The sequence below is a fragment of the Melozone crissalis genome, unplaced genomic scaffold (genome assembly GCF_028551555.1).
Source record: "Melozone crissalis strain CALT ecotype California unplaced genomic scaffold, PUWL_Pcris_2 ptg000018l_1, whole genome shotgun sequence".
Lineage (NCBI taxonomy): Eukaryota > Metazoa > Chordata > Aves > Passeriformes > Passerellidae > Melozone > Melozone crissalis.
In genome coordinates, this window is record NW_026535796.1 from 3,415,888 (window position 1) to 3,429,873 (window position 13,986).

The window sequence follows — 13,986 nt, forward strand, 5'->3', positions numbered from 1 at the left end:
AATTGAAAAGCCATGTGCATGTGGCATTTGGGGACATGGGATAGAGGTGGCCTTGGAAGTGCTGGAAGAATGGTTGGACTCGATCTTGGAGGGCTTTTCCAGCCTTAATGGTGATGCTGTGGGCAAATCCTGGCCCATGGGATATCCAGTGGAGAGAAGCATTGGGATGTGCAGTGTCCCTGGTTTCTAAGACTGGGATCCCTGGGAACAGTCTCAGAGCTGGTTCCAGTTGTTCAGAGGAGGTTAATTTCAAAGTGGAGAGTTTCCTTGTTTCTTTTTGATTCAGTGAATCCCTTATCCGGCTTTTAACAGGGAACAAGTGCTGGGAGTGGCACTTTGGGATTTGTCCATCCTCTTGCACTAAACCCATTAGGGTTTGCAAGATAGTCCCATTTTTCCCGAAAATTCCACTGCTGCGGTCGAGTCCATGCCAAGGAGATGCATCCTGGAGTCTCCTTATTAAAAATTAATAATTCCCAGTGTAACAGAAAGGAGATGTTGTGCATGCTTGGGGGAAATGTGGGATTCATGAGACCTTTCTCTACCCAAAACAGGAGAGTTTGGAGTTAAGGAAAAAGGGGATGGATTTAATCAAGGAGAGCATGCACCTTGTTGTATTTATGGCAAGGGGGCTTTGGGAAGGAGTCTGAGGAAGGAGTGAGGTGGGATGGAGATGGATCAGTGCTGGGCCAACTGGGATGTGGCTGCACCAATCCTGTATCCATCACCATTGCAGTTACAAGGAATTTATTCCAGGATTTCAGGGCTAAACTGATGGGCCAAACAAGTAGGTTCTTGCTCTCTGTGTTTTGAAGGTCAGTTGATGCTCCGAGATTATTTTGGGAATTTGTGTCAGTGGGCAGTGCTGGAGTTCCAGATCCAAGCTGATCCCATTAGTTCTGTCCCGATGACATTGTGGAGGTGACTGTGGTGCCATGGCCTTATCCCGAGGGAGCCACATCCAAAGTGTGCCAAGCCACAGGAGGCTCTTTGAACCTTTCCTGTCTCCAAGCTTCTTTCCCTGGCTCTGCTGCTGACTCTTTTTATTCCATTCTCCTTGGAAAATGGGAGATTATCAAGGAGAATCTTCTTGATAAGTAGCCATGAAGATATCCCAAAATTCTAATCCTCATTGATTTTTACCAGGGATCTCTGCCTGGGATTTGCTTATAAATATGGCTCTTAAATGTTCCATGAATCCATGGACTATTCCTTAAAGTAAGGGTCTGTTCCCTTAATCACCTCCGGTGAGGGCAGAGCTCTCCTCACAAGCTTCCGGCAGCTGCTGTGCCTTCTTCCCCCTGGGAAGAGCTTTCCCTGCAATTCCTGCAGGCACTGCTTGCAGCAGATACTTCCTGCCCCTTGGAAATGGCAGAAAGGATTTTCCTTCCTTTGGTGCTGTGGAATTTGTCCTCTCTTGGTATTCAATCCTGGAATGGTTTGGTTTAGAAAGGACATGGAATGCTCATCCCATTCTAGCCCCTGTTGTAGACAAGGACACCTCCCACTATCCCAGGTTGCTCCGAGCTTTGTCCAGCCTGGACTTGTCACTTCCAGGCTTGAGGCAGCCACAGCTTCTCTGGGAAATCCATTCCAGGGCCTCACCACTCTCACAGGGAAGGTTTTCTTCCCAAGATTCAATCCAAACCCACACCATGTGAGTGGGAAGCCATTCCCCCTTGTCTTGTCCCTCCATGCCTTATTCCAAAGGCTCTTTCCATCTCTCTTGGAGCCCCCTTAGGCACTGCAAGAGACTCTAAGGCTCCCTAGAGCCTTCTCCTCTCTGGGCTGAGCTATCCCAGCTCTCCCAGCCTGGCTTGAGAGCAGAGCTGCTCCATGCAAATTCCTCTGGCCAGCTTCAGGACCTTCTGTATGGATATGACCCATCCCCCTTCTCCCTGGAAGGCGAGAACAATTCCCAGATTGTGAGAAGCCAGCTCAGAAGCAGAAAGAGCCTCATTTAAAAACCTTCAGAACAGCTGGATGGGGCCTGGTGGGGTTGGATCCAAGCTGGAATTGATGATTTCTGTCAAGTTCAGTAAGTGCTTGGTGGGAACAGGAGGGTTCTGGGAGCTGCAAGGGAATGATGCAGCCTGGAATGGAAGCCCATATTCCATGTGGGACATGTTGGTGAGGGAAGGAATTATTTGGGGTGATTGATGGGACCACAATTCTGTTGGTTAGGGAAGTGAACTGTTTGTTATCCTGCAGAGTGAAAAAGCAGGATGCAGCATCCATGCTGTGCCCTCCAGCATCTGGGCAAGGTGACCTGGATGTGCTCTCAGGGAGAAGGGAAGCACCTCTGCTCTGGAACAGAAAATCACTCCTGAGGAAAAGCTGCTATGAGAGCTGGCAGAACACAAAGCTCATTTGGTTTTGGTTTTCCAGCTGCATTTCCTAAGAAGTTGAGCTGGGTGCTGGCAAGCCTAGGCTTGAACTTCCCAGTGGGACAGCAGGTTGGGTCTGGGACATTCCCAAAGAACATGGTGACATTTCAGCCAGGGAAAGGGATCGTGGGAGGGGCAGCACTCTGGGACATGATGCTGGATTTCTGTGGAACAGCAAAGGGCTCTGTCCTTTAGCAACACCTGCAACCATCCACTGAGACCTACAAATCCAATGTTTTTGGTGAATTCTGTAGCCCTGAGCAGTGAAGGCAAACATCTGGCTTGTTTAGAGGGAATTTCCTTGGGTGAGTCACCCTGGAGGACTCTGGAATTTGCAGAGGCCAGCTGGGAGAGGGTGCTGGCAGAGATGAGATGGGATTGCTTTGTCATACCTGGGTCTTGTGAAAGTGCCATCAGGTGCCTGAGGGAAAAGGTAGGGAAGGAATATTGGGATAGCAGGGCTTCCTCCATGCAGACATCCCCAGGGATCTGTCAGAGGGAGAGAAAACTCCCAGCAGGTCTGATTTCAGCCTGGCTTTGGCTTCCCATCTTTTGCTGTGAACAGCAGGAGGTTGGGAACCCGGGAGGTTTTGGGGTGATGGAAGTGGGAATCCTGAGTTAGCCTGTGGATGCAGGGATGGGGAATTGCAGGGGCTTGTGAGTCTGTGGATACAGGAATGGGGATTTGCAGGGAATTGTAAGTATGTGGATGCAGGACTGGGAATTTGCAGTAGATGTGAGCCTGTGGATGCAGGGATAGGGAATTGCAGGGAGGGGGATTTGCAGGGGGTTGTGAGCCTGTGGATGCAGGGATGAGGATTGCAGGGGGTTGGAGCATTGGGCTGTGTGGGTGCCTCGGGAATCTGCGATTCTGGGAGCTTGGAGCAAGTCCTGCCTGGATTTGGGTGGAGGGAGTGGGTGACTCCGGGGGTGTTGCTGTGGTGTGGGTGGGCTCCTGGCATGCAGGATCCAGGCACAGCCTTTTTCCTTCAGCTTTATTTCCTGGTGCACTTCTCCCTAAGGAGGCTCATGTCAGATGGGATGGGCTGTTGGATTAGCCTAAGTCTCCGAGGTTTAGCTGGAATGTTTTCTCACTGTAGCGTTTTTCTCCCTTGCTCTTTTCCCTAAGCCTTTCCCTACAGACAGCTAATTCTCCCCTTCCCCCACATCCTGTCATAGCCCAGAGCATGTCACAAGGAATTAACGGCTGGAAAGGCCGGGAGAGGCTCCTCTGGAACAGTCTCGCCTTTCTGTGCCCGGGGTGGCCCCCTCTGTGTGTCCCTTTTGTGTCCCATCCAAGTCCCCTCCCCCTGGCCATTCACTGGGACAGTCGGTGGCCAGGAGCCTTTCCCAGCCCGATGCCACGGCTGTGTCCGAGGGCTCCCGGCAGCGCTCCCGCTTTCCCGGGGGGAACAGGGCGGAGGTTTGTGCCGCTCCAGGGTTTGCCTCCTCTCCCGGCTCCGCATCTCTGACAGCATCGCCCGCTCTCGCTCCCAGTCCTCCTTCCCACAATCCACGTACAATCTCCTCAGAATAGGGATGATGTCACTTCCTTCCAGAGGGTGCTGGGGGGTGTGGAAGGGGGAGTCACGACCTCTGGCTCTCGGCATTCCCGGTGGATAAATGAGGTGCAGGGAGGGACTTGCTCTGAGGATGATGCCCGGCTCTGTCGGCAGGCAGATCCCAGTTCCCACGCCGTGCTTCCCTTTGCCGAGTGGGATTTTCAATGGCTGCAGGAAGAGTTTGCTGCTCCCTCCTGAGCTTGTGATGCCTGTCTCCCTGGATATGCACTTTTCCTGAAATACCCTTCTGGGAGAGGAGGATGCGCAGCGGCTGGACCACATGCCATGTAAGGTTCCTGCTTCCCTAGGTCTTGCCCCGCTCTGAGGGGGCTCCTTGTGCATGTGCTTCCCTTTTTTCAGTGCTGGGAGCTTGGGGCTGCTTGTACTGGGATTCAGCTTTCAAGATCCTGGGAATGTTTGGCTCTTTGCAGCAGTTTTAGGGACAGTGTGAGGTTCTTGCTGTCACAGAGCCGGGGTCAGTGGTCTCAGGGCTCTTTGCACTCCAGCCTTCCGGTCCTCCCAGTTCCTCTGCTGGATCGTATCTTCAGCATCTTAAAACAGTTCCTGGGATATGCTGTGCTGGGATGAAGCTGAAGAGTCCTCACAGTGAGAGCTTTTTCTGGTGGGTTTTCCAGTCTCAGGCCTTCCATCATCTCCCTCCTTTCCAAAGCAGGGGCAAAGCCCTGAACCTCCTGGTTTAAATTCAGGAATCTTTGGGAATAAATTGGGAATGTTCCTGCCCTGGGAGCCTGGTGAGTGGAGTGACAGTTCCACAGTGAGTATTCCCGTATGTGACAGTGAGTGACAGGCTTCTCTGCTCTGTCCCCATCTGTTGCCGTGGATAAGGAATCCACACTGGATATTTGTTGCTGTCGTCGATATCCTGCTTCTCGAACTGGGAGAGGGTGCTGGGAACTGGGAGAGCCCAACTGGAGGGGTGGAAGAGTTCCGGAAGGCGCGTTGGTGGGACACAGCCGAGGGATGACGGGAACGGAGCTGGACTGGACGGTGCTGGAGGTGTATCCAGGGTTTGTGATATCCCAGCTATCCTGGGTGGTGAATGACAGGCACGATGGGGCTGGCAGGCAGTCTCCAGATGGCCAGAGGAGTGAAGGTAGAGCTGGAATGTACCCAGTGCTCTGATTATTCTGTGCTGAGGAAGTGGGAATCCAAATGGCGTTGGAATTTCGCATTTGCTTTGTTTGTGGAGTGGAGCATTTCTTTCAACTGAGTGACAAGCTGGAAGCGGCCTGTTAACTATGGAATCTCCTGGAATTTGAGGGGATTGTGTTGGTTTTCAGTAATGGGTGGCTGAAATGGGTTGGAAGATCCATCCCAGTGGCTGTGGGTGTTGCCACAGGAGAGGAGACTCTGGATTTGGAATATTCTGGGAAGTGGTGGGGTAACCACACCTGACTGCTGGGGTGGATTTAGTGGGACAGGGCAGGAATTGGTGCCATGGGCTGTCTCAAACCCAACATTTGTGTTATCTGGAGGGTTCAACTTAGTTTAAATCATGAGCAACCTGGACTGGTGGGAACTGTCCCAATCCATGACAGGGAGGTGGAACTGGATCATCTTCAAGCTCCCTTTCTATCCAAGCTATGCTGGAATTCTATGGATGTCCTCTCCTTTCTAATTTGTTTTACCCACAGCACTAAATTAGGGGCATCATATCCAAGTGTGGGGTTTTTTTTGCCTGGTACAGGAAGTATTGCAGGTAATATTCCCTTGGGAATGCTGTCAGAAATCCTGTTGTAAGTAATGGATGAGGACACTTAGTTGTCTGCTGTTGGGTTCCCAGAGGCAAAAATCCAAGAGCACTTAGGGATTTGCAAGTGCAGCTTTGGAACAGCATGGCCACCACAGGCCATGGGTGGAGCACTCCAGCAGCAGTGCATGGATGTGGGAATTGGGAGGTTGGAGGAGTTGGGAACTGAGATGGATCAACTGGGAGAGCTTGGAGCAGAGTGGCACAAGTGAGGTGGAGCGTTCCCTGGTAGCACAGGTAAGAAGTGGGACAGGGATTAGGGCACGGAAAGAGGGACAGGACTAATCCTCCAATCCAGAAATCCCTGGTGTCTGTGGAAAGAGTGCAAAGACACCATCCTGGATTTGGCAAAACCAAGGAGAGTTCCTGGTAATGGGTCATGTGTTGAGCCAGGAAGGCAGGAATGGGATAAGGTGTGCTGCCAGAGTCCCTCTGGAGCAGTTTGGAGTATGGCCAGCTGGGATGGAGTGGGATGGCTGTGCTGGAGGAGGCTGGAGCGCCCTGTGCAGTCTCGTGACTTTGCAACACTCCTGTTTCTATTTTCCAAAGGGTTTGGGAAGCCCTAAAAATAGGAGCACAAACAAAACCCAGGGAGGAACAGCAGCTCCTCAGTCTTCCACCTTGGAATTGGTTGTGCCTGTCAGGGCCGGTGCGGATGCGACGGAGATGTGGAGCTGGCAGGATGCTCCTGCTGGTCCATGGGGAGATCTCCTAGGAGCCAATATCCTCACTGAAAGTGCTGTTGGGAGCCAGTCTATAGTTCCCCAGATGCTGTCACTGGCTGCTAATGGATATTTTGACTTCCTGAGCCAAGTGTGGGAGGGAGAATTGTTGGACAACAACAGCCTGGCAGCAGGTTTGTGCATGGAAAAACACAGTAACAGGGTTTTCCAGAGATTTGAGGCCAGGATGACCTGTCCCAAATCCCACAGTGGCTGCTCACCATCACAGCCTAACAGGATTCCAGGTAATCCCATGAAGTGGATCTGGATGAGTTACACACTGGCGTCACCTAATGCTTCCCACTCCTTCAAATCCCAGCCCTCCTTCCCGAGCATGCCATGCCCCCTGGTGCTGGAAGGAAGCAGCTCTGGGATAAACCAGGTTGGCTCTCAGGTTGTGGGGCTCTCCAGAGGGGGCTGGAGAGGCTCAGCAGCAGCTTTGCTTCCATTCTTTTCCAGGAGGTGAGTGCTGTGCCTGCTGAACTTCCCGGGACCTGCCAGCCATGCCAGGGATTGTCGTGTTCCGCCGGCGCTGGTCTGTGGGCAGCGATGACCTGGTTCTGCCAGCCGTCTTCCTCTTCCTCCTTCACACCACCTGGTAAGTGAGAAGGGCACAAGGATGCTTGGAATTCACCCAGGAATTCTTCTGGCTATTTCTGGCATGGCTGGAAATTCTCCCTGCGCTTCTACATGGGGCCAGAAAGTTTGGTTGGGACATTCCTGATGAACACCAACATTTTTCCAGCTTCTGTTCCCGTTTTCCAGCTAAGCTCTGTTCCAAGTTCTAGCCTAGTTCCAAAGAGTCTGACCAGAGCTTTTTGTTATCCTCCTGTGCTGCCCAAGATTCTCCACTAGAATTTAGGGTCGTGTTTCTCTACAGAAGCTCAGGAAAAACAGGCATGGAATTCTGGAATGGTTTGGGCTGGAAGAGGCCTCAAAGACCATCCAATCCCAACCCCCTGCCATGGGCAGGGATGGCTCCCACATCCTAGGTTGCTCCAAACCCCGTCCAACTTGCCCTTGAACACTTCCAAGGGATGTGGCAGCCACAACTTCTCTGGAGTGGCAAATCCCACGGGATAATGTGGCATGGATGAAATGATTCTGCTGGGGGTAGCAGGGCCTCTGGATGGCTTGTGGGGGTTTGGGACCCAAATGAAGAATAATGTAAGGAGCTGTGGGATATTCTGTGGTTTCCTTGGCTTTCCTGCCCGGCAGGTTTGTGATCCTCTCGGTGGTGCTCTTCGGGCTGGTGTACAATCCCAACGAGACGTGCTCCCTGAACCTGGTGGACCACGGCCGGGGCTACCTGGGGATCCTGCTGAGCTGCATGATCGCCGAGCTGGCCATCATCTGGCTCAGCATGCGCGGGAGCATCCTGTACACGGAGCCGCGGGACTCCATGCAGTACGTCCTCTATGTGCGACTGGGTAAGCGGCCGGAGCCTCCGTGCTTCCCCGTGCTCTGCCCTGGAGCCTCCTCTCCCTGCCTAGTGGGGCTCCTCTGGCACGGCCAGATGGCTGCCAGGATGTGCCGTGCATCCCGATGAATCCATAGGCTGCGCCTTGTCACGGCTGTCACACTGGCGGGCGATGTCCCAAATAGCCTCCTTTTCCCTCATGGAATCTGCTCCCCTTCTGTCTCTCTTTCCCCCCCCCTATGTTTTCCAAGGATAGAGGCATACATCCCAAAGGTTCTGACCCTGAGGTGTTGCCTCTTGACTCACCTGATTCATCCCTCCAGGCACTGGGAGCAAAAGAGGTTTTCTACCTGCTCACTCCCTTTATCTTCCTATAAGCAATTCCTCTTGTTCCCTCTCCAAAAACTAGAGCAGGGAAGAGAGTTATTCCTTGATCCCTCATTCCCTTTTAGCTTGTTTTCCCTGGATTCTGTTGCCTTCCAGGTACAGAAATTTAATCAGATTTTTCTGTGCCAAATGAAAGGTTTTAAGAGAAAAATCTTGGGGGATTCAGAGCCAAATCCATTCCAAACAAATCATCCATTTGCATCCCTGCTTTTTGCCGGGTTGTTTTCCTGCAGAATCCACTAAAATAAGGATAACCTTGCTTGAAAGCTCAGTCTGGAAGACTTGGAATGCTCAGTGCAAGTCATTAACGCAAACAGCAAACAAATCTCCCTCTCCAGCTTCCCAGCCAGTCTCCCTAGGGAAGCATGGAGAGCCTGGCAGTTTGTGTTAAAACCAGACTGAGTGGGGCAAAGGAGGTAGGGAGAGTCCAAAGAAAGGTTTTCCTGCCCCCCCAGAACATCCCTTCTTCTTTCCTTAAACTCTCTGTGTGCTCAGGAGTGGGATTTCCTCTGGATTTTGGGTCTTGTATTCCCTTTTTCCTGGGTATTTTGCTCCTGGTGGTTGATCAGTTGTGCTGATGGAAGTGGGAGCGTGACCAGTGCGTGGGCAAGGTCCATGTGACTATCCCAATTTAAGCATGTGCTGTTTAATGCAGAGGAATTTAGGGAATTAACTCTAATGTGAACCTGGGAATGTCTCATCCCTGCACCTGCTGCTCCTGTCCTGCAGCAGGCAAAGGGGAGAGGAGCCAAGGAAAGCAAAACCTAACTCAGGCATAAATTGGGTTTATCAGGAACCAGTCCCAGCCCTGATTCCTTGCCCAGGAAAGCTCTGTCTCCTGGAACTGGTCTTTCCACGTCTTTAGCAAAGCCACTTATGGATAGATTCTGTGCCAGCAGGAGATAAGGAGGGTGAGTGGGATAAGCCAGGCTGGATTTAGTCTCAGCTCCACCAAAATTTAAGCAATCCCAAGCAAGGTATTCACCTTCTCCACACCTGATTGCCCACGTGTCCTTTGGAATTCTGGGGAGAAAGTGGGAGGATGGGCACTTCAGAGCAGTTTCCCAGCTTTTGTTGTTCCAGGGAAGCACTGTTAATCCCCAGTTTCTAGTTTGCTGTCAGTCACATGCAAAACTGAGGAGCTCCTTAGGCGCTGTCTCCTTGGAACTGTTATGGGAAGGGCTGCAAAGGTGCTGAGAATGTTTGCTAAGCATAGTGAGCAGGATTAATCCTGGATCCACACACTCGCATATTTTGGATCCGTGAGTCAGGCCAGCTGTCTGAGGTAGTTAAGGTTTGGGTCCTGTCATTCCTGCTGCCTCAGGGAGTCTTTCCAGCAGCGTGGGAGGAAGGTCTGGATCTCTGATTCATACCTGTGACACAACCAAGGGCGCTGACCCCTCCACGATCCCATTTTTTTGGAGCCGTTTGGAACATGTCACACTTTAGGCTCATCTCCTTACACATCCCCTTCCAAAGCGTTTTTATACCTATTCCTTGTGAGAAAATGGGAAAGAGGAGCTCATCCTTAGGGAAGAGGCTGCTGTCATCCGTGCTGTTCCCATTTTTTCCAGCGATCCTGGTGATTGAGTTCGTGTACGCCATCGTGGGCATCGTGTGGCTGACACAGTACTACACCTCCTGCAACGACATCACAGCCAAGAGTGTCACCCTGGGTACGGAGCTGGAATGTGGCCTGGGAGCATTCCGACGGATTGGCGGGCATCCTTCATTCCCCTGTGCCGATTGACTCTGGGAAGTGGCTGGGAGCTGTCAATGTGGGGCTTGTTTTCCTGTTTATTGCTTGGAACAGTCGTTCCATTCATCCGCCTGTGCTGCCGGCGCTCGGGCAGGGATCTGTGTTCCCAGGGAAGGGCAGTCTGTAAATTCTGCTCTTGCCCTTCAGAATGGTTTTACTGTTTTCCTGGAAGCCTTTCCCAGTCTCCTGGTGGGGATGATGTTAATGGTGCAGCCCCGGATACTCAGGGAGCATTTAATGGCCCCATAAAACAGCCGGAAGACTCATCCAGCTGTGGCTTAAAAGCCTTTCCAGAGGATTTCCTTTTGGGGTGGGAAGTAAGAGCCAGAGCACGTGACTCCTGTTTTGTTTGTTTTTTTTTTTCAGGAATGGTGGTGTGCAACTGGGTGGTGATCCTGAGTGTGTGCATCACTGTGCTGTGTGTCTTTGATCCCACGGGACGCACCTTCGTCAAGCTCCGCGCCACCAAGCGCCGGCAGCGCAACCTAAGGACCTACAACCTCAGGTGAGGCAGCATTCCCTGAGATCCTGGAATTCCAGGGTGCCTTGGGTGCAAAGGACCTTAAAGATCATGGAATTCCAACCCCCTGTCATGCGCAGGGATGCTTTCCACTAGAAAAGGTAGCTCCAGCCCGGCCTTGGATGCTTCCAAGGATGGGACATCCACAGCTTCTCTTGGAAATCTGTTCCAGGGACTCACCACCCTCACAGGGAAGCGTCACTTCCCAATATCCCATCTGTCCCTGCCCTCTCTGTCAGTGGGCAGCCATTTCCCATTGTCCTGTCCCTCCAGCCCCTTGTCCAAAGTCCCTCTCCAGCTCTCTTGGATCCACTTCAGGCACTTTAAGATCTCTCCAGAGCCTTCTCTTGTCCAGGCTGAACATTCCCAGCTCTCCCAGCCTGTCTTCACAGCAGACTGAATTTCCCTTCTATCCAAGGACACAGAGATTTAAGGAAAGAACCAATAAAGGGTTTCAGCATTACCAGTGCTGTGTCCTTATGGCTGTAGGCACCCAAAATCCTCCTCAAGCCAGGGAATTCCAGGATGGTTTGGGTTGGAAGGGATCTTAAAGCCCTTTAAGCCATGGGCAGGGATACCTTCTACTATACCAGGTTGTTCCAAGCTCTGTCCAAGCTGTCCTGGAACACTTCCAGGGATGGGGCAACCACAGCTTCCCAAGGCAAGGTTTCTGGAAGGGTGTCCTACTTTTTTAGGATCTTGCCCTCCTCCTTGCCTTGCTGCAAGAACCATTCTGCTCTGCTGAAGGGGGTTTTGGGAGGATGCAGCTCCCTGTCAGGTGCTGTGTGTGGGCACCTGCATCCAAAGGAGGCAAAGCCATGCAGAATCCAGCTGGATTCTGCCTTAATTACTGGATTTGTGGGTCCTCATGGACCCTGCTGACCACAACAACCTGTTTGTCTGTATCCCATAGCAGTGTTTTCCGTGGAAACAGTGAGTGTGTGCTTAAACTTTCCTTACTTTGAGGCAGCATCTGCTTCCAAATCCCCTTTCTTCCTTTATTTTCCTCTCCAAAATCCAACCTTTTGCCCTGAGGTTTCTCCTATTTAGTCTTGGCCAAGGAACAATTCCATTTGTGTTGGCAGTTGAATCTTTTAATTAAGAGTTGATTCCATCTTGGAGCTCCCCAGATGGGGAGAGAAAAAGCTTTTTTTCACCAAGCAAAACTTTTCTGAAGGATTTTTTCCAGTAGGGGACAACACAAACAGGCTTTGTTTCCTTTGATTTGTGACTGTCCTTGAGGAATGTGGCTTTGGAGGGCATCAGGATCCGAGGGATAAAAAATGAGGCTTTCAAAAACCACTCCATAAATATCCCATTTTTCATTTGGTTTATGTATTTTTCTGTATTCCAATGACTTGGAGTGAGGTCCCTTTTGAGGGAAAATGGTCTTTTCTAAGAATAGTGCATCAAGTTCTGTGAGAAGGAGCCTGGGTTTTTTTGTGGAATGTCAGATATTCCTCCTGACCTTTCCAATGTGTTACAGTGGCCTGGAATATTTGGAATTAGTGCCCAGCATGGTGATTGCTGCTTGGAATCAGGACATTCCCAGGAAGATAAGAAGGATGATACTGTGGATGTAGTACTGCATCCAAAGAAAAAAATTCTTTCCTGTGAGAGTGGTGAGGCATTGGAATGGTTTTCCCAGAGCAGCTGTGACTACTCCATCCCTGGAAATGTCCAAGGCTGGATGGGGCTTGGAGCAATCTGGGACAGTGGGAGCTGTCCCTGCCCATGGCAGGGGCTGAAACTGGATGAGCTTTGTGCTCCCTTCCATCCCAAACCGTTCCAGAATTCTTGATGATTTTTCCAAAGCAAATCCGAGCTCCACAGCTTGCACAAGTAAATTCAAACCAACCCCAAAATTCTCTCCTCTGTGGGGAATTTTGAGATTCCAGAAAGCTGAGTGAAGGCCTTTCTCCCTTGGCTGGGTTTTTCCCTCCAGGCCTGCAGTATTTATGGAGAGCTTGTTCCTGCTGTTCATGGATTTTCCCTCTGGAAAGGGAATGTTAACAGCTGTTAACAAGCAAACGCTGTGGGCTATGATGTGAAAAACAAACATCAAATGTGACTGTTCACTGCTCAAACAATTGTTTCCAAAGGATACATTCCCAACTTCTCCCTCTTGCTGAAAGAAATCCTTTCCAAGGAATAGATGAGGAAGTTCTCTGCCTGGCTGGATTGTGTCCCACGGTGGTTTTCCTTTCCCAGTGGCATCGTGGTGTGTGTGGGCTGGGAAAAAGAAACAACCCAATAAAAGGCTTGGCTTGGTGTGCCAAGGCTTTTCCATGGAGCTTTGGAGCTCCTACTGAACGTGTGGAAATTAGGAAGAAAGAATTTGGGAAAAGATGGAGGGAAAGCAGCCCAGAGTGCACTTGGTTGTTGAACCCCGCCAGGGAAATTCTGGAGTTCTTTGGAATCTGGGGGAGCAAAGCCCTGCTGCCACTCATATTCCCATTCCTCTTCTGAAAGGTTATGGAGAGCTGTTTTCAGATACTCGAGCAGGAGCTGATGGATCCCTGTGGGATCTGCTCCTTCCATTTCAAGCAAATATTCCTTTGCTAGTATCTTTTCCTTCCAAGTGCAAACCACTTTCTGGGCTTGGGCTTATCCTGATGGGATACCCTGCCAGAAAATGGAGTGATGTTTTATTTTGGATTCCTCTGGCCTGGATTAAATCTGTCTTTCCCTAAAAAAAAGAGGAGCTGTGGACCTCAAGGAGCTTGGCACTCTGGCACAGAGTCAGTCCCTACTTCTGTGGCAGGGAGTGGAACTCAATGATCCTAAAAGTCCCTTCCAACCCAAAGCATTCCTTGATTCTGTGATTGGGAAAATTTGCGTGTCTGAAATGCTCAGGGTCTCTTGTGCCATTCCCACTCCCTCACCCTGAGGTAACTTTTTCCTCCTGAGTGGTTGCACATCCTGGCACATGGAGCAGCTGCCAAATTGCAACAGGAACTTCATTCCATGCTTCCCATGCAGGCAGGATACCAGGTATCCAAACACAGTGCTTGATCCTGTGGATTCACACTTCTCTGGAGCATATCCAGGGAAGGGAATGGAGCTGGAGCACCAGGGGTGGCTGAGGGAGCTCAGGAGGCTCAGCCTGGGGAAAAAGAGGATTGAGAGAACGTTATCCCATTTTTCCAGGGACAGCACAGCCTGTGCCACTCCATGTTGTATCCTACACCATGTTCTGCCTCTCCTCACATTCCTGCTCTCCCCTTTATCCCCAGACACCGCTTGGAAGAGGGACAAGCCAGCAGCTGGACACGCAGGCTCAAGGTGTTCCTGTGCTGCACACGGACAAAGGACTCCCAGTCGGTGGGTACCAAATATCTCCTGCTGGGAATCAAAATATCAGTGGGAGAAATCCCTGTTTTCCCTCAGGTTAGGATCACATTTGGCAGCACTTCCTGGGCAGGTCCCATTTCCCTTTATCAGCCCCTTCCTGAGCG

The 13,986-nt window shown here is 51.1% G+C and overlaps 1 protein-coding gene across 6 annotated transcripts in view; it reads left to right on the top strand.

The window, feature by feature from the left end:
- DAGLA (diacylglycerol lipase alpha) overlaps positions 1-13,986 on the top strand; it is a 54,438-nt gene that overhangs the window by 20,141 nt on the left and 20,311 nt on the right. For 3 of the 6 annotated variants that reach the window (XM_054275101.1, XM_054275099.1, XM_054275103.1), the window contains 5 exons: positions 6,902-7,040; positions 7,661-7,872; positions 9,824-9,925; positions 10,375-10,513; positions 13,765-13,852. In XM_054275101.1, the coding sequence (XP_054131076.1) occupies positions 6,946-7,040; positions 7,661-7,872; positions 9,824-9,925; positions 10,375-10,513; positions 13,765-13,852 (636 nt within the window). In that variant the 5' untranslated portion in view covers positions 6,902-6,945. Of the gene's footprint in view, positions 1-3,973; positions 4,237-6,901; positions 7,041-7,660; positions 7,873-9,823; positions 9,926-10,374; positions 10,514-13,764; positions 13,853-13,986 lie in introns of those variants that run through there. The other 3 variants (XM_054275102.1, XM_054275104.1, XM_054275100.1) reach the window with 3 other exon arrangements.